At 40.8% G+C, this 20,043-nt stretch overlaps 1 protein-coding gene across 2 annotated transcripts in view; it reads right to left on the bottom strand.

The window, feature by feature from the left end:
- LOC138111682 (ephrin type-B receptor 5) overlaps positions 1 to 20,043 on the bottom strand; it is a 67,059-nt gene that overhangs the window by 4,351 nt on the left and 42,665 nt on the right. For both annotated transcript variants that reach the window (XM_069017880.1, XM_069017870.1), the window contains exons 5-13: positions 17,299 to 17,454; positions 15,968 to 16,306; positions 7,215 to 7,339; positions 6,064 to 6,226; positions 5,163 to 5,277; positions 2,343 to 2,398; positions 2,108 to 2,227; positions 1,459 to 1,706; positions 328 to 543 (exon numbers count right to left, since the gene is read on the bottom strand). In XM_069017880.1, the coding sequence (XP_068873981.1) occupies positions 328 to 543; positions 1,459 to 1,706; positions 2,108 to 2,227; positions 2,343 to 2,398; positions 5,163 to 5,277; positions 6,064 to 6,226; positions 7,215 to 7,339; positions 15,968 to 16,306; positions 17,299 to 17,454 (1,538 nt within the window). The remainder of the gene's footprint in view (positions 1 to 327; positions 544 to 1,458; positions 1,707 to 2,107; positions 2,228 to 2,342; positions 2,399 to 5,162; positions 5,278 to 6,063; positions 6,227 to 7,214; positions 7,340 to 15,967; positions 16,307 to 17,298; positions 17,455 to 20,043) is intronic.

Below are 20,043 nucleotides of genomic sequence, written 5' to 3'. Positions count from 1 at the left end.
CTCTCCTTCAGTCCTTTATGCTTCCTATGAAAAGCTAATGAAAGGGGGAAGGTAACAGCTACATCAGGCTGTGAGATTTGACCTCCTCACCATCATGCCACAAAGAATATCACTGAGACTTCACACGGCAGAGTGGCTCAGATCCTCAGTTATTTTTGCATTTTACTGCTTTGGAACAAATAGCCCACAAGATAGAAGGCTCTATCCACTCTTCTCTGTGGTCTCAAGATGGACTGAAGAGGGTACACCAAACCAAGGAGGAACACAGGAAAAATATTCTATCTGTCAGCACTACTGTGAGTAACTCCCACCACAGCAGTGACTCACCAGACCCCCAGTGTAGGTGGGATTGGAAGCATCATCCTCCAGGAAGCGGGACAACCCGAAGTCTGACACCTTGCACACCAGGTTGCTGTTGACCAAGATGTTCCGTGCTGCCAGGTCCCGATGCACATAGTTCATGTCTGCGAGGTAGCGCATGCCGGCTGCAATCCCCCGCAGCATCCCCACCAGCTGCAGCACACTGAACTGCCCTTCCTTCTGCTGCATGGGGGGAGGCAAACACAGGCTCTCACAACCACAGAACGTGAAGCCAACAGGGGAGACTAACAAAGAGCAAAAGAGCAAGGTGGATTTATGAAGTTAGAGAACATACATCTTAACTTCAGCCAAAATCTGAAGGTTCGGGGACAACAAATAACAAAGGAGGGTGGGCTTAAAGCAATGAACCTCAAATGAAATCAGACATTGGTGACCTTTTCCTGAAGGCAAACCTCCTCTTGTGGCCACATCTCCCTTTAGCATCCTACACCTAACCTCGCTAACTACTAAGATGGCTAAACGAGTGTGAGCAGACAAATCTGCTTTTACTAAGATCTTTAAAATGGGTTCTATGCAGTTCTACTCAATGGGTTCACATGCTCTTCCGTTTGTACCTGTCAAAGCATTTGTGGCTGAATTAGCACATGAATCAGTAAAAAAACAGAAGTGAAGCAGCTATACTACATAGATTGTCCATATTTGTGTTTCGTTACTAGAAAACTTGAAATCCAAAAATAACTGCAAGTTTCATTATTTCATTACAATGTTGAAACGTGAAAATATTCTGTGAAATTAAGTCTGGAAAGGAAAAATTTGGAACATGTACACAAGCAACTGAAAGGGTGTGTACAGAGATAAACAATTTGGTACTATTTACATTAATTATTTGAGCTGGAGAAGTCTAAAATACTGCAGAAATTTTATATGATCATTGAGCCTTTGGAGCATTTTCACCATGCTGGTCCGAAACCACTTACTGTGGTAATTTGCTGTAATTTCCATTTTCTATTGCACCTGAAGAGGGCAACTGAGGATTTAGGGAGACAGGAGTGAAGAGGAAAGACAGGCAAAATTATCAGATCTGAGACTGGCACACAGCAAGATGAAGAGATTAATGGTTCTGGAAGACTCTGGTACCCTGAGGAAGGAATCCAGTGATCCATTCTCCATGAACTCTGTGACAATCATGACTGGTCGACTCTTGGTGACCACGCCCTCCAGGTGGATGACATTGGGATGCTCAAATTGCCCCATGATGCTGGCCTCACTCAGGAACTCCCGCCGCTGTTCCTCTGTGTAACCTGACTTCAAGGTCTTAATAGCTACTGTGTATTCACGCTTCCCTGGGTGTTTCAGGCGCCCAAAGCACACCTCTCCAAACTCTCCTGTCAGGGAGGGAAGAAACACACCTCAAGTAAGGAAACAAAGCAATGGATTTTAGTCAGATGAACTAAAGCATTCTACTGTGAATGACTGCGGGCGCTGCTTGGAAATAGGGCTACTGGGAATATTTAGATTAAGGCAAAGTTCTTGGTGAAGGCTGGAGACTACATCTTCATGGTTCAAATGAGGAGTTCTGAGGCTTCAAAGGGTGTTTTAAACTTGGTTTAGAGCCAGCAGCTAAGGGTTAGTAGGCTAACATGAATTTTGGTAACAATGGAGGTTTAGGTATCCTGGGACACTTCATGTACCATGGATCGATCCATGGGTCCATTTCAGGCCAGTAGTGTGCCAGGTCTCAAGGGGAACAAGAAGGCACTTCAAAAGCTGCAGATTCTCACATTACCTGATCCAATGACCTCCTCAATCTTGATGAGGGACACATCAATCTCCTTGGCAAATTCTCGAATGGCTTCATTGGGATCTTCGTAAGTTGAAGGATCAATGTAATACTTCACTCCGAGTCCTGCAGTGGGGGAAACAGCCCAAAACATCACCAGAATCAAACCCTGAGACACACAGCTGCTAATGAGTCCTGAAAAGAGACAGGCCCTTGCCATCTGTTGCTCAAGCACACTTACCTCGTGCACCGATATACTGCTGCAGGCGATCTGTGTATGGAGTCTCTCGCCTTTTACTGCAGGACACAAAGGAAAGGAAAGTCAAAACACACACACGAGTCTCTCATCAGATGCTGGGGTAGGCTTCTCAGTGCAAGGCTCAGAGAATCCTTGCAATTAGGGGTGGAAGATGGGTGTTAAGATCCTGCCCATCTCCTGGTAACCAGTGCATGCTTGTTTTCTACGTGGTAGTTTTTACACCACTGTTGGCACCCCCACTTTAGAAATGAAAAATGATAGGGCTTTCAGCACTATCCTGAAAAAAAGTTATAGTTTAACATCACCGCCTTAGAAGTTTTCTTGCTATTCAGGCTAAATTTGCATTTTAATTTCATTAAATTACAACAAATTATTCTTTTCAATTATAATCTAAGCCATCTTCTGTGATGCCTTTTAAATTCTTCAAAAACATTCTAACAGTCGGTTACTCTAATGATTAACATGCATAGATTTCCCCCAATTATTTTTCCTCCTGGCTTTGTTTAACAGCATTTACTTTGGCCATTCTTTTCATAAATACAGTACCCGAACCAAGCCACACAGACCCAGATAGACAGAAATCTGTCCCGTGATGTGATTTTTGCATGTGCAGATCAAAACAGGTATGGTCTTTATACTGTAAGGTTTATTGCATATATGCATCTCATTTCCAGTAAGCATAGGTCCTTCTCAGCACAGGCATTTCTCAGATTTCATTCTCCCTCTAAATGTGTATAATTCAAGTATTTATTTCCCGCATAATCTAATAATTTTAGGAGTTTCATCCTATTCTTTTTTTTGCTCTAAATATATTTTCCATTTTCAAGATACTTCCTTTGTTCCAAAGTGTTCATTTTTTTTCCAAATAATGTGCATTTCATCAGTTTCCAATAGTTTCCAATCATCCTATTAATTAGACCAGATTGTAAATCAGACCCTACAGTATCCTGCAGTATCCCTGCTGTCTGCATGGATTTCTGTCAACTCATATGTTTTGCTGTTTCAGCATAAGACCTTTTAGCTGCTGATTCAATTAGCATTTGAATACAAAGTATCACGAAACATTATGTTACTTTTATGAACATAAGTAATTCTGACATTCTAACAGCTAACTGTATTCTTCTTACTTGTTAGACTTATCTCTTTAAATTCTGCTTTCAAAACCACAGGCAGTTCTACCTTCAAAATTTTTTCTCTTGTGCAAAGAAATTTGCTTTACTGGGGGTCTCTACATAAGAGCTCCAACTCTGTTGTTGAACCTGAATGTCAGGTCTACATTAATGGTTTTTTATAGGTTATCTAACAAGCTAATTGTTTTCTGTATAAAAAACCAACAAAACAGTTAGCTAAAATAGGTGTTTCACATTGCATATTTCTTGAAAAATGTGTACCAACAATTTATAAAAACAAGTTAAAGTCACAGCATTTGACCCTACATATGTTCAACCTTTTAAAGAACTACTCATTTCATCTGGTGTTCCTCATTTTCTCCATCTTCAAACTTACTTTTCTTATCAAGGACAAATTTAAAATAGAAATTTGGTACCTCCATGTTTTCTGAAAAGCTGCCTATTAACTGTACATAACTCTTTAAATATAAATGAACATATTTTTTATGATATTTCCTCATATGTATATTTACAGATGCCATTAATGTCTTTCCCCAACACAGTTTTGGTAATATTAACTTATTCTGGGTTTGGTTCATTTTTTTTAGAAAAATATATGCTTTATTGAGTTGTGCACAGAATATCACATTTCCAGCTGTAACAAGAAATTGTATTTTTAACAGTTCAAAGCTACAAAAGGAGGCAACATTTCAAAAATAACAATATTTGATAATTCTTTTCTTTGCAGAAAGAAAAATATTAAAAGAGAATATACATGAGAGGAGAAAACAAATGTGGAAAAGGGAAGAGAACAAAAAAGAAAACATTAAAACTAGACGTCACTTTCTAAAGTTAAGTAGTTTATACATTTTTTTAGATCAGTAGAAAAAGCTAAAAAGTCCCTCTTGTGCAGAGGCACAGTAGAGCAAAGATACAGAAATCCATTACTGACAATCTAGGGGATTAAATTCAAACCTCAGTAAATTCAAGGAGTGGGTAATGACTGTTTCTTTTCTTCAAATAACAAAACCCCCATTGTTTACTTTTGTACCTCTACAAAAAAAGCAACCCTTACTTCTTTCTCTTTAAAATTTCTGTCTTTTTTTTTTTTTTTTTCTGTAACAGATTATCTCTACAACCTCTTATATGCCCTTTATTCTTTCCAAAATGGAACGTGGTATTTGCTTTCTTTAACCTCTATTTTAGGAGCTAGCATTCCATAGAACCATTGGGGTTGTATAGATTTTATTCTTCAGCAAATGAGCACCCTTGTCTCTTGGTTCTTGGTGAAAGGGTATTTATCACCTTCTAAATAACTGGATATGCATACTTATTCCACCAGTCCTTCTCCACTACATTGTTTCATTCTCCACTTGCTTGCCTAAAATGCAATTTACAGTCCCTTCTTTACAGTGATACATTTGAATACCTTTTGAGTATCAGCTCTGAAATGCTTTCCTTGTGTTCAGTATTGCTAACTAGCCAAATATCAGCTAAGTACATGGGTGGTTTACCAAAGGAGAGGCTCCTTAGATAGGAGTAATGGGGCAGGATCTTTCCTTAATTAGAGAAAGGCATCTCAAGGACATCTGGATAAATGCAGATCAGGCTGTTTCCCTTGGGACGGGGTTATGTTGCAGGGGTAAGGAAGTTCCACTGTCTGAAGTGCACATGAGCAGCTCAAGGAATTCACCTCTTGAAGATGATGGCAAGGATGGCAATGGCAGCAATTACCAAGAAGGCCAGACCCCCGAGTGCTGAGCCCACGATCAGTGGCAGTCGGTCCTGCACCATCTCCGAGCGTTCTCCTGGCAAGGAAGACACACATACACACACACATGGATGCAGAGGACAGGAGCTGTGAAGAGTTCCCTTCTGCTCACCTAAATCTCACCCATAATTCTGTCCCTAACAGCCCTTTGCTCCCCGGTCACGGTGCTTCTCCAGTGCCTTCCTTCCTACATCTGAAAAGCCAGTGCTCCCTCTGAATTGTCTTTTTCTCCCCTGAATTGTCTTCTTTCTTGACAGCTGCCAATCTACTTTAAGCACAGGCTAGCTCTACACCTGGGCTGTAATCCACTGGTCCCCTATTAATGTACCTTGCCAGTGACATACTTGAGTACCTTTGATCCATACCAAAACGATGGTGATCCTGCTGGAAGGCAAGCTTCTGCACATATGCCTGTGTCCCATCTACCTTTGTGTCCCATGTCCCACCTATCTTTAAGACATTCACAGAGCTTTCAGCTGTAGGATGTCCCCTGACAGCTGGGGGGCCAAACTACAGTGGTGTATGTAGTGCCCTGTCCCCCTAAAGAGATTTTTACTGGCACACTCTGCGCCTGCTGGTCAGAGGCACGGAGGCAACAGGGAGCAGGGCTGGGGAGCATGGCAGCAGTGTAAACAATACCCTCAGACAGCATGAAGCTTCTCTGAGTGAACAAATGTGCGTATGAAAATTATTATAAACAGAAATACAAGTTGAGTAGGAGTGTCTGGTAGCAGTCCTCCAGAGGATAAGCCAACACACTCAGGGACACATGCAAGTGTAAGGTGATCGTGTGCAGACCTCGGGACAAAATGGTAGCACTCACCTCCCGTTAAAGTCTGGAAATACATCTTCCCACTGTAAGGGCCGTAGCCGACTGCTGTCCTAGCGCGCACTTGGAAGGCATAGATCTTGCCTGGGCTCAGGCTTGATATGGTGGCCATGTTGGTCTCACTAGTTAAGGTCAGTGAATTATCCTCATCTTCTGCCTGTGAATTTCAATGACCAAAAAGGAATGTGAAACTTCTGCCTACACTGCTCGCTCCCCTCATCAAGGCATGACAGTTTCCATGTCAACCCAGTATTCTTTGAGCCTCTTACAGAGCCTCCCAACAACAGCTGCTATTCCAGACCTTACTTCCTTGCACACTACTCATTCCTCACTGCTGCTTCTCATTCCCCCAAGCCTGGGCTTCCCACAAAGCTCTGCTAAAGACTCTTAATCTAAACAAAAGTGAGAGACAAAACTTTGTCCTATGGTTTGCTTTCTGCAAACTCCGAATTCATATACTCTCCTAGGAGAACTCAGAGCAAGAACACATATAATGCTGTGTTCAGGAAGCTGCTAGACATGTTATCACAAATAGCAGTATTTTTTACCACTAACAGTAGCCCTGCAAAATCCTGCAAAAATATTTATGTGAAAGACCAGTAATACGGAATGGGAGTTTGTCTGAACAGCCCCACACATCTCTTCCCCTCAAGTCAGATGGATTAGGAGTCACAAGACGTGAATGGAGGACAAATTTGTATTTGCCACCCTGTAATTCTAGCACACAAAGAGGTATTTGCCGCTTAGCAAATGAAAGAGTGCATTTCTCCTCATGGAATTTCTTAGAGATGTATATCCAGGCATAAATGGGGACACGAGACTTCCCCTCACAAACAAATGACAGACTTGCAGTGAATCCAATTCCAGCAAACATATTTAAAAATTTCAGTTCCTTCCACTGTTACCTGTGTCAGCTGACGCTAAACTTATTGTTAGCCACAGCTTTTAAGCTTAAACAAGTGTCTTCTCTATTTTTTAAATTTACATTGTCCCTAGATGTTTCCAAGTTGGGAAATGCAGATGGACTGATGTCAGATGACACGTATATCACAAACTTTTGGTATTGCTACTTTGCTCCTTCCTCATAATTGAAGCATTTTTTTCCATCTCCCAGACAGAAGTGCTCAGTATCACTTTCTGCTCACCTTGTCAAAGTAGCGTAGCTGATAATCCAGGATGATCCCATTGGGCTGGTCCGGCTGAGGCCACGACAGTGTGATGCTATTGGTAGTACGACTCACCTGATGCATCATAGGCACGGCAGAGGGGACTGGAATAAAAGACAAAAAGGAGAGATGGCAAAGGGATAAGCTTAAAAATGAACTATAATTGAGTATTCATTACGATGAGTAAATAAGTTAGGTCAGCTCTTCCTTTAATTTTCCTTAATTTGCACTATGAAATGCATTGTAAAATAACCAGAAGAAATCCAGGCACAATACTACTCTGCTGGGAGATACAGTCATTGACAACTCAGACAGAAAGAAAATGAAAAAATCCACATCCAACTGATTATGCACAGGAGTTAAGAAATCATCTGTATTGTAGCTGGAATATAATTCTGATCTTCAAATGTGCAATTTTTACATGCAAGATGAGAAGGTGCTCCATGCCACCACCTTGTTTTAAGATCACACTTGAACAAAGAATGGGACAGTGGTCAGAACAAAAGCAGAACACATTACTTCTCTTCTGCTTCTCCCCCAGGTTGGAATTCTTTTCCCGGGGGAAAAAATCAAGGATGGGCTACCAGAGTAATGGAGGTCTCACATGTGAAGCTTTCTGGAGAATGGAAATCCACTTCTACCAAAACCATTCATGAGTCCATGTGCACACACATGCACGCTCTCTGGATTCATGCAAAAGCTAAGAGAGTAGGAGTTTTATCTTAGGAAGAGATTTCCAAGCAAAAATTTCAGGATAATTTTAAGAGGATCTTTCAGCCTGCCAGCTGTCTTTCCACAAAGCTCTTCTCAAGTTTTGCTGTCTCTCTGCAAACAAAATGTCATGTTGCCAAGAAACCTACAGGTAAGCAGCTAGGGAATCCTCATTTTCCTAATGGACGCAACATTTTCAGCAACATTTGAATCTTCCAGAAAAAGCATGCCAATGAAAAGCTGCCACCAAACACCACCGGTTTTACAAAATAGACATAAACTTCCTTGATGTGAGGAATGAAGCACAGACATTTGGCAAATGATCAAAACCTGCAGAATAGCATTTTCTTCCCTCATTAATTATGAAAAAGATAAAAGGATTGTTTTTAATAACAAGATAAAATTATTCTGAAAAACATATTTCAGATGGGCTTCAAACAGCACAGGCAAGTGGGAACTAATTTAAAAATGTAAATGAAACAAGAATGTAAGAGTTTAAGCAATAAAATGCTTTCTCTCCTCCTTACTCCTTTTATTTTTTACCATTGCTTGTCCTTCAAACAAGATTACACAACTATTTCACCTGCCATTGAGAATGTTGTGACAAGAATGGAAGAGAGAACAATTAACCAAGACCATATGTAGCGTTTAAGATGCAAAAGAATAATACTATTAAAATGTCAGTAGGTAACTGGTCAGTTAACATTTGATCAAGACAGATTCTGCTACATTTAAGGTTCCAAAGAGTTTAACTCCCTTCCCTGAGACATAAAGCAAACACACAGGGAGAGATGCAAACCTAAATACACAGCTACATTGCCAGGGAACAGCCCACTTCCTTCAGCTCTTGGACGAAGATTTTACAGAATGATCAGAGTTAAATCTTCCCTCAATTCCTCTCCTTCCCATCTCAAACAGTTATTCATCCCTTGTTTCTCATTCCTTCCCAAACCCCAATTTTTCCCCTACTTAGAAGAATTAATCAAATAAAGACAAAATCAAAACATCACTCAAGTGTATCTCTTGACCATGTGCCACAGCATTCTAGAATGTTCCTATTATCCAGGTATGTCCATCAGTCAGGGTAATCAGATGGTGGTGGTGGGGGAAACCAGGATAATGCAGTCTGTTGTATTCAAAAATAGCAAATTAGGCATAAATAGGTGATTTGTGCCTAATAAGCATACAGTGCTTAGGGCAAAAGCCATTAAAAACTCAGAAATAAAACCAGCTATGAATCACTGCAAGGCAGGTTGTCTTCTATCTGCCTCTCTGAGATAGAGCGTAGATTTTGATACATGTTTGTCTCTCTTTTAAGGACCTAAAAAATTATGAACCACTGGCCAGGGAGCTCTTCCATCACTTCAAGTAAAAAAGATATCAAGACTTCTCCTTTGAAAAATTACATACTAACATGGTATGAATAATAATACTAAAGTGATGTGCAATGTGACAATGATTGTTGGTGGAGTAAATACATCCTTCCTGTCAGAGGTGTATTATCAGGTTATTCTCCCAGTGCTAATACATTAGGAAATATAAAGTTCAAGATTTTATGTCTACAGACATTCAAAGTACCATACCTCCGCTGCCACAGAAGTGCTGAGTATTTTCCCTTGTTTGCATGCCAACTACTAAAAATGTTTATAACAGAACTTTGCTTTCAGAGCTTTGTTCTGTATACAAAATGTGTCCAGCTTTATATGGATTTTTCAGTTTTATTCATTCTTTTTACATGGGGTTTATAGACATAGACATGTTAGGTCCCTGTCTAATGGCAGCTGAAATCACAGGGCCTGATTCATCCAATCTGGGCAGTTGGACTAGACGATCACTGTAGGTTCATTTCCAACTATTCTATTCTATTCTATTCTATTCTATTCTATTCTATTCTATTCTATTCTATTCTATTCTATTCTATTCTATTCTATTCTTCTATTTACTGAGGTTAAAAAAATGGTGTGAGACCAGACCTTTTATTAAGACTGAAAAACCAGTTCTCTCTGTATACAATGTAAATAATAGCTAATGTATGGAAAATTCTTGCCCATATCAACCTAGTTAAAGCTGCAAAGAAGTCCAAATACCAGGTAAATAGAACTACCAGATTCTGTACTTTGTGGGTTGTCAGTTGCAACCCTTCTACGCTGCAGGACAATTTTTTTCCTGGCAGCAGACATGTGCCTGCAAGACTAAATCTATCTCAATCAACAGACTAGGTAAGGAAGGAATGCGAAGGAAGTGCAGACTTGAGCAAGAATATATGGCAATCCCCACTTATGCAGAGCACAGCCAAGTGCCATTCTTGGCAGACCATGAGCATCTCTGGCATGTGACATTCCATTCCATGAAGATACTTCAGGAGAGCCAATGTGACCCCTTTGTGCTTATGCCTGGAGAAGTCCCATGGGTAATGCCCTGGAGGGAAGAGTGACTCAAAAAAGCTAGTTCATGTGCAAGGATTGCCTCTTCCAGGTGCAAGAGCAATCCATCCCAACAAGCATGAATTCAGGCAAAAAATGCCAACAGGACTGCATGTTTGAACAAGGAGCTGCTAGCTAAACTCAAGACACAAAAAGGAGGTACATAGAGGGTAGAAGCACGGATAGGTAGCCTGAGAGGAACATAGAGACATCGTCCAAACACGTAGACATGTGGCTAGGAAAGCCAGAGCCTACCTGGAATCACATCTGGCACAGGATGTCAAAAGCAAGAAGGGTTTCTCTAAGAACAGAAGTGGCTCAAGGAAGAGGGAAAATGTGGGCCAGCTGCTGGGTGGTGCAGGGGTCCAGGTGACAGAGGACACCTTCTTCACATCAGTCTTTCCTAGCAAGTCTTGCCTTTAGGAACACCAGGTCCTGCAGACCTAGGGGAAAGTCTGCAGCCAGGAAGATCTTCCTCATGCCAGATCAGGTGACTGAATGTTTAGGCAAACTACATCATTCCATGGCCCCTGATGGAACGTGTCCATCAGGGCACTGCCTCATGCCATTTGGAGACCACTCTTGATAGTCTTTGAATCATCATGGTGACTGTGAGAGGTGCATGAGGACTAGTGGAAAAGAAATGTCACTCCTCTGCTCAACACGGGAAAGAAAGAGGATCCAGGGGTGTGCAGGCAGCTAAGCCTCACCTTCTTCCAAAGGAGTTGTTGAGTCTCCAACTTTGGCCATATTCAAAAGTGTTCTGGCTGTGCAATTTGCTTGAGGTGACCCTGGTGAGCAGAGGGATTGGAGAATACATTCTCCAGAGGTCTTTTCCAAGCTTAGCCATTTTCTGATTCTAAGGAGACACTCATTCAGCAGTACAGACCAGACATCCATGGACTACAGACAACTGGCTCGTGGGTCATCACTCAGCTGGGATTCAAACTAAACCCTGCCAAGGTCTGTGTGTTCTATCTAGTTATTTATCCTTCCATCTTGCCCCACAATCTTCTGAAATTATACAGTTTGATCAACCTCAGGCAGGCCTCTAATGTTCTCTAATATGCCTCTATATTCTCTAACAGTAGTCCCAAATCTGCCACTCTCACTCTTATTTCACTTTCGTTACCTTTTCAGGTATCCTATTTTCCTCATCTTCCAAGCAGATGACATGAAGACCCTAGCTTTGTTCCATACAGATTCCCAAATACCATCTTCAAGCAAGATCAGTCTGAATGCAGCATGGAAATTCCCTTCTTGATGTGTTTATTATCTTATCTTTATTTTAAAAATGTCTTACATTTTCCCACACATTTCACTTTAGTTCTGGCCCTTTCTCTAAATATCCAAAAATCCTTTAAAAGTATCTTGGATTGTCTTCTGTCATAACCTTGTAATTTTGCTCTCTATGGATGAAGAGTGGTTTAAAAGGGCAAATTAGTCAGTTATTTTAACTTCCTTTACCTCTATTATTATTAGGTTTTGTGGATGCATTCCACTCATGCTTAATAAAGAGGAAAATAGCCTTTATGACACAAGGTACCATGTTTTACTTTGTATTTTATATTTACACTTGCTCAAAAGGTTTCTGCCTTCATTTAAACAGTAACTGAAACCTGAATTGTGGAAACAAGCACATCCATTCTCTGCTCATGCTGCAGAGATTGGGCATAGTGAAGAGAGAAACGAATAGTTCCTTTTTGCGGTGTGACCACAGAAATTGTTATTAATTCCCAGTCATAGCTGGGCAAATCCATTAAAGATGGCTAAGTTGACAAATGTCATTAATGTCACTAAGGGAAAAATTAGAACTTAAAAGAGTATTTTTGCTGTTCCTATGTGAATAGAAAACAAAAAAGTTGAATTCTTAGGGAACTTTGGTTGGTGCTCAGGGTTGGCAATTAGATAATAAATAAGGAAACAGCTAACTACTTTGAAAAACAATGTATTTCATTCAGAGGACAATGAATACTCACACTCCACTTGCTGTACCTGCTGGCTTTAGCCTGACAAAACACAATAGTATGTAGTTTTTGACAGCTCTCTTCTTACTTCTTTCTTCTTTTGAACTAGAAAATGCCTTGCCTTTGTCCCTGTTTTGGCCAAATAAATCTACTGTACACTTTTGGTTCTCTCTGGAAAAGCAAACATCTTCAAGCAATTCATCATTTCCCTTCATAATCTCATAATCATACTAGGCATTTAAATCCTTTCCTCTTATCATACTATTTCATGTGAAAATCTTCTGTCAGGTTCTCTTAAACTTCCTGGCACTACCCAAAGTGTCCTTGTCCCTATTCAGCCTCTTACACAAGCCTTCAGACTGTCTGTCTAGTACTCATTTCTGCAGCACTACAGATTTTTGGTATTGCCAGGTCCCACTGCTCTGATTCCCATTGATGCAGAAGGCTGCTACATGTATTTTCACAGGTACAAGGCAACCTGGTCAAAAAACAACCTTTATCCTCATATACCTCTACTAGCTCTCAGAATGTCTGGATTCAGTTAAAAAAAAACCCCAGTACACTTGCTTTTAGAAGTCTGCATTGATTTGTTCCAACATTTAAATCTCTGCTGCCTTTCTTTCTTCCTCTTCTTTCTAGGAATGCAACAACTGCCTGAACGAATAAGCTCTGTGGCATGTCTCTGGCAACAGACATTACTACATGCTTCAGTGAAACTTGCAGGGGAAAAAATGGTCGTTCCAGGTAGTTACAGCTGTGCACAGAAGAAGTTTCTTCACAGTCCTTTAAATTAAAACCTGTCTTCTGTCCTGAGACATGAGAAGAGGTGTTTGTTTACCCTGATAATTACACTTGAAGATGCTAAAATAATGAATAAAATTTTAGTCAGGCTTTTTTCTGTAATAATATGGTAGGAGTTTAAGTTCTTTGCATTTTTGTGTGTCAGGTTCACACCTGTGCAGAAGTGTAACTTAATTAGAATTACATAATTGCCTTTCATCATGTGGTTTCTGCTATCTGGAACAGCCTTCCAACATCTCTCTATACATCCTGACATTTATTTAGGTATTCACCCTCAGCACTTCAAACCTGAGCTGAAAGCAATTCCCTTCTCTTGTCTCATCTCTGTACAGTTCTTCCGGTGATTAGCATATCATATTTGCATTTCACACTATTACTATCCAAACAGGTTTTAGTATTGCTATCCAAACAGGTCTCATGTTGCAGGTTAAGTCTTATTATAGTAAAGGACATTTTTCAGTGCCAGCCCTTCTTATTCTGGTCTCAGGCACATGGTCACTGAAGAGTAGGAACATCATGATCAGTCTGCCACAGAAAACTGTGATTGTGTAACCAAAGGATCCTATCATGCTCTGAAAAAGGGCCAGAAGACTGCAAGGGGTAAGCAAACTCTTAGAGGAACAGTGTTTTGGAGACAAAGATGGAGAGTGAATAGGTATCATGGGAAAAAGAAAAAAACAGAATTATTTCCATATAGAGTATTGCCTAAGATACCTCTAATGAAGGGGCAGGAGTATTTTTTGGACCAGCAACTGGAAGAAGAGAGAGGACTCTGATGTGTAAGTAAGAAGAAGCTTCAGAAATTGCCAGGACTGGAGAGTCTTTTTTTGGGTCATCTTTAATTCAATGGAGAGAAAATTTTTGCTGCGACCGTTTATTCTGAAAGTGTACCTTTTTCCAGTCTGCCTTTTTTTATGTACCCTTCTTGTTTCCCTGTACCCTTTTTGTCTCTCTCAGCATGTAAAATCCTGAAATTTTGATCTCTGCTTGTATAATAATAGTAATAATAATAATAATAGAAATAGTAGTAATTGTTATAATAACGCAACATCAACAAACAATGCTAAAGTGAAAAGCTGCTGAAGGAATCAAAAGGAGGGGGTATGGATGAGACAGGCCATGTGATGGAAGAAGCAGGGCCTAGTTAGTATGAGCTGTCAGTACAAATCGAGGGCAGCTCATCTCAAGCTCACTGCTAACGATCTCAAGGAAAAGCAAGGAAAGAAAAACTCCGACCAAACACAAAAAGAAGCCACTCAGTACACACTGATGTTTAAGAAAGTTGTCTTCCCCTGAAACAGCTTTACTGCATAAGAGAAGCACCTTAGAGAGAGGCACCCAACACACCCAAGACACCCAGAGACACCAAGGGACACCTGGAAGAGCAGGAGTGGTCAGAAAAATCAAACAGAAGCAGAAGAAGAGAGTAGATTTGGTGATTCCGGGAAGGAGGAGGAAGCAGCTACTCAATTAAGTTATCTCTGATATAGATAAGAAGGTTGACATGAGAAGCATGAAGAAAGAGAATCCCGTAGGATGTTAATAGAACACCCACCTTTCTCCAGGAGAAGCCAAAGGACTGTCTGGAATTACCACACAAATTACCCACCCACATTTTACAGTAAACAAAAGCTGATCACCCACTTGCAGCCAGCCTCTTAAGGGAACCAGGGATCCTATAGGTGCTCTGCTACTCAATGTCTGCCAGGTAACACTTCAAAGGGAACAAACAGATCAACCCCCTGGCATCTGCTAACAGTAGGAAATTAGTTGGGGGGTACATATATATTCCCCTTCTTTCCATATAATAGAAGCAGAAATGATAAGATGTGATTTAACCAAGACCATGATGCCACATCTGGTTTCACAGCACTTCTCTGGATCTTTACCAAAACCTTGTTCTGCAGGGGTTTCCACACTACACTCTGGAATCTCCTACAGGATTTGTTTCAGTTTAACATTTACACAACTCTAAATGTTTGCAGACATTTTCTGTCACTCAGTTCAAAATGTTCCCCCTCCTTCTCCTCTTCATCACATTACTCCTCATTATATCCTCTTAAACAAGCTGTGTATAATTCCTCTCCATATTAGCTTATACATGCTTGTGAAGAACAACATATGCCCAGTCTCTTAATGCTGACATTTAGCAGAACTCTATGCCTGGATGTATGTTTCTCTCCAGCTCCAGTCCTTGTAAATGATATTTACAGGAAATAGAACTCCTCTGACTGCCCACACAACCCATTAGTATCTTAGTTTAGTCATCCCCACGGTTTAGTTTCTAGTTACAAGGATCACGACATCTTTGAATATAACTGCACAACACATTTTAATATTTCTACCATGTAAAGAGGAAAAAAAAAAAAGTTTATTAACAGGAAAACAAGAAGATGAAATGGAGAGGAGCAGGGGATAGAGAAAATGAAGAGGAAATGAAGAAATGCTCACTAAGAACTTCTCTGGCAAGCTGATGCTCACAAAATCCTCATCAAACCCTGATAGTGTCCCCTCCCTTGCATAATGAAACAACATGCTTTGTCTGACCCACAGCGCTACATCTCCCATTGGAATCTTCTCCAGGGCAGCTTCTTCCCCAAGAACCACATTAGCTGCTAAACATGAGATTTTCTGCCAAGAGGAAAGAATGGAAAGCCCATTTAGATAAGCCAGGAACAGGAAGGGCAAAAGTGAAACTGCAGAACTAGCTGGGCAGGATAAAAAAAGGCACACCACACAAGTAAAAATACAAAACTCCAGGATTCAAAAGATACAAGCAAATCAAATGAGAAGCAGAAACTTTGGGGCTCGGATGCAGAGGTCTCCTCACCTGTCTGGCTGGTGCTCACGTTGATGGTGGCAAAGTGGGGTGCTTCTGAACTCAGCTCAGTCACCAGGTTGACGGCCTGGATCTCGAAGGTGTAGTGCACACGGGCCAGGAGGTTGGAGACTTGCACGCGGCTCTCGGTCAGCCCCACCTGGCGCGGCTCGAACTGCACGCTGTCCCCGCAGCGCACGCACGGCCCCGCCGACCCCGCCGGGCACACCTTGCAGATCACGTTGAAGAAAACGTCCTTACGGCCACCCAGGTCCTTCGGGAGGCGCCAGGTCAGCAGCACGTTGGAGCCAACGATTTCATAGCTGAGGTCACGAGGAGCAGAGGGGATGCCTAGAGAACAGAACGAAAGATCAAAATCCCATGAAAGAATGGGAGAGAGGTGAGGGAAGGGAAAAGCAAAGCAAAGGGAAAAGAAAAGAAGAACAAGTTGCTTTTTCTTGTCATTCTTCCTCTTCTTTAGTTGTTTCTTTGAGCGAGGCTAAGAAAAACATACTGTTTGCTACATCAAGCACACGCTTACATAAACAAAGGAACAACTGTATTAGCACATTTTAGACAAACAAAATTATAAAGAAGGGTCTTTGTTTCAAGGGTGTGACTTTTTCATTTCCGTAAAAGAACAGGGAAGTGCCAATCCCTTGAAATTTTAAACTTTACACAGCCTTAGTAAAGATTGCTCTCTACTGAGACCTGTAATTCTCTCCTTCGGCATCTAATATCTCTGAACTTTCTCAGACTACAGTTAACCTGTTCCATCTGTTCCAGGAACAGCATACCAGTTTTGCCTGCAATTATTCCTGGTGCCAGCCAGATTCCTCAATAGCATCAGGGGTAAACTCTGACAGCTGAAAAACCGCCCGTTCTGTGCATTCCAACACTTCCCTTGATGGCAGAGAGACAGCGAAGAGAAAGAGGAAAATGCAGAGGGTGAGAAGGAGGCATGGGGATGAGAGTGGGACAAGACACTGCAGCTAAGAAGTGAAAAGTTCAGAAAGGTAGAAGTAGGCAGCAGAACTGTGCTGCTAAACCTGGGCACAGACACAAAACAAGACAGGGAGGGTAGGGACAGAGAGGCTGAGCTCAGTAACAGGGAGGGGCAAGGGAAACATTATTTACAGAGTATTTCCCTTTGAAGGCTGTAATGAAACCCAAGAATCCTCATTCTCACCCTTACTCTGCAGTCAGGTGCAGAAGCAAAGGGAAGTTTTGGGTTATTTCAAAGCTCTTGAGAAGAAGGGAATTGCAACCCCCCAAATCATCCAGGCACATTCTCTCTCATTAACTGCCCTTGTTGCTTTCAAACACTTCATCCAAACACTTACCAGTGCAGGGAGCATCAGAATTGTCCGAAGCAGATCGATAGTACCGGTTCTGACACACACACTCCCGGGAACCTGGCAGCGGAGCGTGGCTGTGGGCAGGGCACAGATGGCAGGGGTCATCTCCCACAGATACTTTAAAGAAACCAGGGGGACAGGCTAAGAGGAGGAAAAGAAGAGAGGCAGAAGCAGGAAAATCATTAATTCAGATTTCAGAAACACTATAATCTTATTTACATTTAACTCGTGCTGCTACTGCTGGGAGAAGTTACTGCATAGAGCCACTACTGGTTTTGGTTCTTTATGGAGCACATTTTGTTCAAGTTGCAATTTCAAAACAGTTTATTTTATTCTATATGTAAGTGCTTAGAATAATTCACTGGCAGATGAAAGAGAACCATCAGAGAACTGAGACAGCTTTGGCCACCTCAAATAATTGTCTTCTCATTATTCACTCAAAGAGCTTCTAAACTGGAGAATCCAAAGAGCCCAGCCAAGTGATTTGTCTTGAAATATCTAACAGCTACCCACACCCCCTTCCCCGCACCTAACACAGCCACAAAATTGGATTTTTTATGCTGCCTACAACAGATTCATTACTTTAAGTCATATACACTACCATGGCTGATTAAGCATTAAAACTAAGAGCAGACACTAAGATTGGCAGTCCTATTTTTTTTCCTGTAGGTCTGAAAACTTCCCAGTAATGGATAAAAGCATGTTAATTAGTCAAATTTAATCTGCATAGGAACATGTATTTGCAACAAGCTGAAACAAGGATGAAAATCCATCTTACAGGGAAAGAAAATGAAAAATAACCTATTAACAATATGAGAGCATGGTACATTCTAGGTTTGGCAAAGATGCCTAATAGGAGGTGCTTGGACCTAGAACTGAAGTGCTAGGATACCACTTTTACTATTTTGATGCAAGTTTTCTAAAGTTGATTTTCTACATAAATAGATACAGCTCTTTTAGATTTTATGGACTAACAAAACTCAGGTAAAAGTTCATTTGCAGCTGACATTTTGTTCATTAGTTTCACAATAAAAAGCATTTACAAGGAATGGGAAACTTTCAGATAGATACCAGATAAGCATTTGATGTCAAAAGACACAAGGGACACCCTCAAGAGCAGAACTGTCCTCGGGGTGACCATAAGCAGAATATTCCAAAGGATTGTGGATAGCAAAAAGTTATCTAAAAGAAGCAAAGCAAGTAAGAGAAGAATACTGTGTAGAGGCGTTATATGAAATCAGGATCATATGTGCTCAATCCCCTTTGCGGTTACAGGCGCAGCCCAGAAATAACAGCCCATAACAGCTGTGGAGTCCCATCAGGTTTATGCCTCTTGTATTACTTCATCTTCTCTGTTGAAATTCTTCTTGGATGCAGAGCAACCTCCACATGAACAGAGACAAGGGTGCTAAGTCCTGGAACAGGTCGGACCGTAAAGGGGACTTCAATAACTCTGAATAATAGCTATTAGATAGGGGAGCACTGTTTCTTCCCAGCACTCAAAAACCGACAACATTCAGCGTGTGATACGTTGCCATTTGGAAAGGAACGGGGAAGAAGAGACTAATTTTCTCATGATGGATGATGGTTAGAGAAGTGCAACTGCCTTTGTCTTCAGGCCTTTATCCAGCAGAAAATCAAATTACTCATATGGAGAGATATGTCCATATGTTCATATGGACAAAAAAAAGTATGTAAGATTTTATCCACTTTATAAATTATACACTTTTCACTCAATTTAAGGCTCTCTGAACAGCCACAGATGTAGAATATAATTTTTACACTTCTTGGCAATTGCACCTGTACTGAAACCATGAGTAGTATAAATGGGAAATTCTCATCCAATGCACTGCATAGTCATTCCACCAAAATTTCAGGGATCTTTCTCTATTTCAAATTTGAGAATGCTGAACTTAATGTGAGTATCTTTATTTGCTTAGAAGTGATTTTATCTCATCTGTTTTTTCTTGCATCAAACTCCTTCTGAGCTGTTGTCGAGGCTTAGAACTAATGGCACATTCATTCCACTTGTCAAGGTGGACCCTGTAGAATGGTTCTTTTCTTTCATTCAGTATTGCAGCCTGATATCAAGTGGGACAACAGTCTTCCTGCTAGTCACAATAATGAAAATGAACAGGTAATGGTAATGTCTGCCATGTATGTGATGCTAAAGGGAAATCTGCAGAGGGTACAGACTTTACCCCTGCCATATAAAAACATATTTACTCTACAAGGACGGTGCTAAAAGAATTCAGATAGATTCACCTTTAGCCCAATTGCAAATCATATGGAAAGCTAGCAAATCTGTGAATGAAGAATTTGTCTGGCATTTAGTAAATAAAATTAATTTTAAAATAAACATGTTGTGTTAAAATAAATGAACATTTATTTTTACACAGTTCTTTGAAGTCTACTGGCAATTTGCTGTTGAGCTTGGAGATGCAGGGATGAGGTCTGCAGAGATGGCACACTGTTGATGAGTTAGACAAAGGTAGTAAGCACAAGTGCAGTGTTGTAGGTTTTATGCAATGGAACAAAATGGTGCAGCACCTCCTCAGTAAAGAAAGCCAGTCCATGTGAGTAATGATGCCTTTTACTGGTCTTAAAATCAAGAATCATGGTTAGAAAACAGTTAGAAGGGAAAAAGGGATTTTACCTTGGTATTTATTTTAAGGATCCTTAGGTGCACATATCCAGGTTGAATGCACCTCAATGCACACCGCAATGCAC

Source organism: Aphelocoma coerulescens, chromosome 1, assembly GCF_041296385.1.
Source record: "Aphelocoma coerulescens isolate FSJ_1873_10779 chromosome 1, UR_Acoe_1.0, whole genome shotgun sequence".
NCBI lineage: Eukaryota > Metazoa > Chordata > Aves > Passeriformes > Corvidae > Aphelocoma > Aphelocoma coerulescens.
The sequence above is the reverse complement of the archived record's forward strand: the minus strand, read 5'-3'. Positions and strand labels throughout refer to the sequence as shown.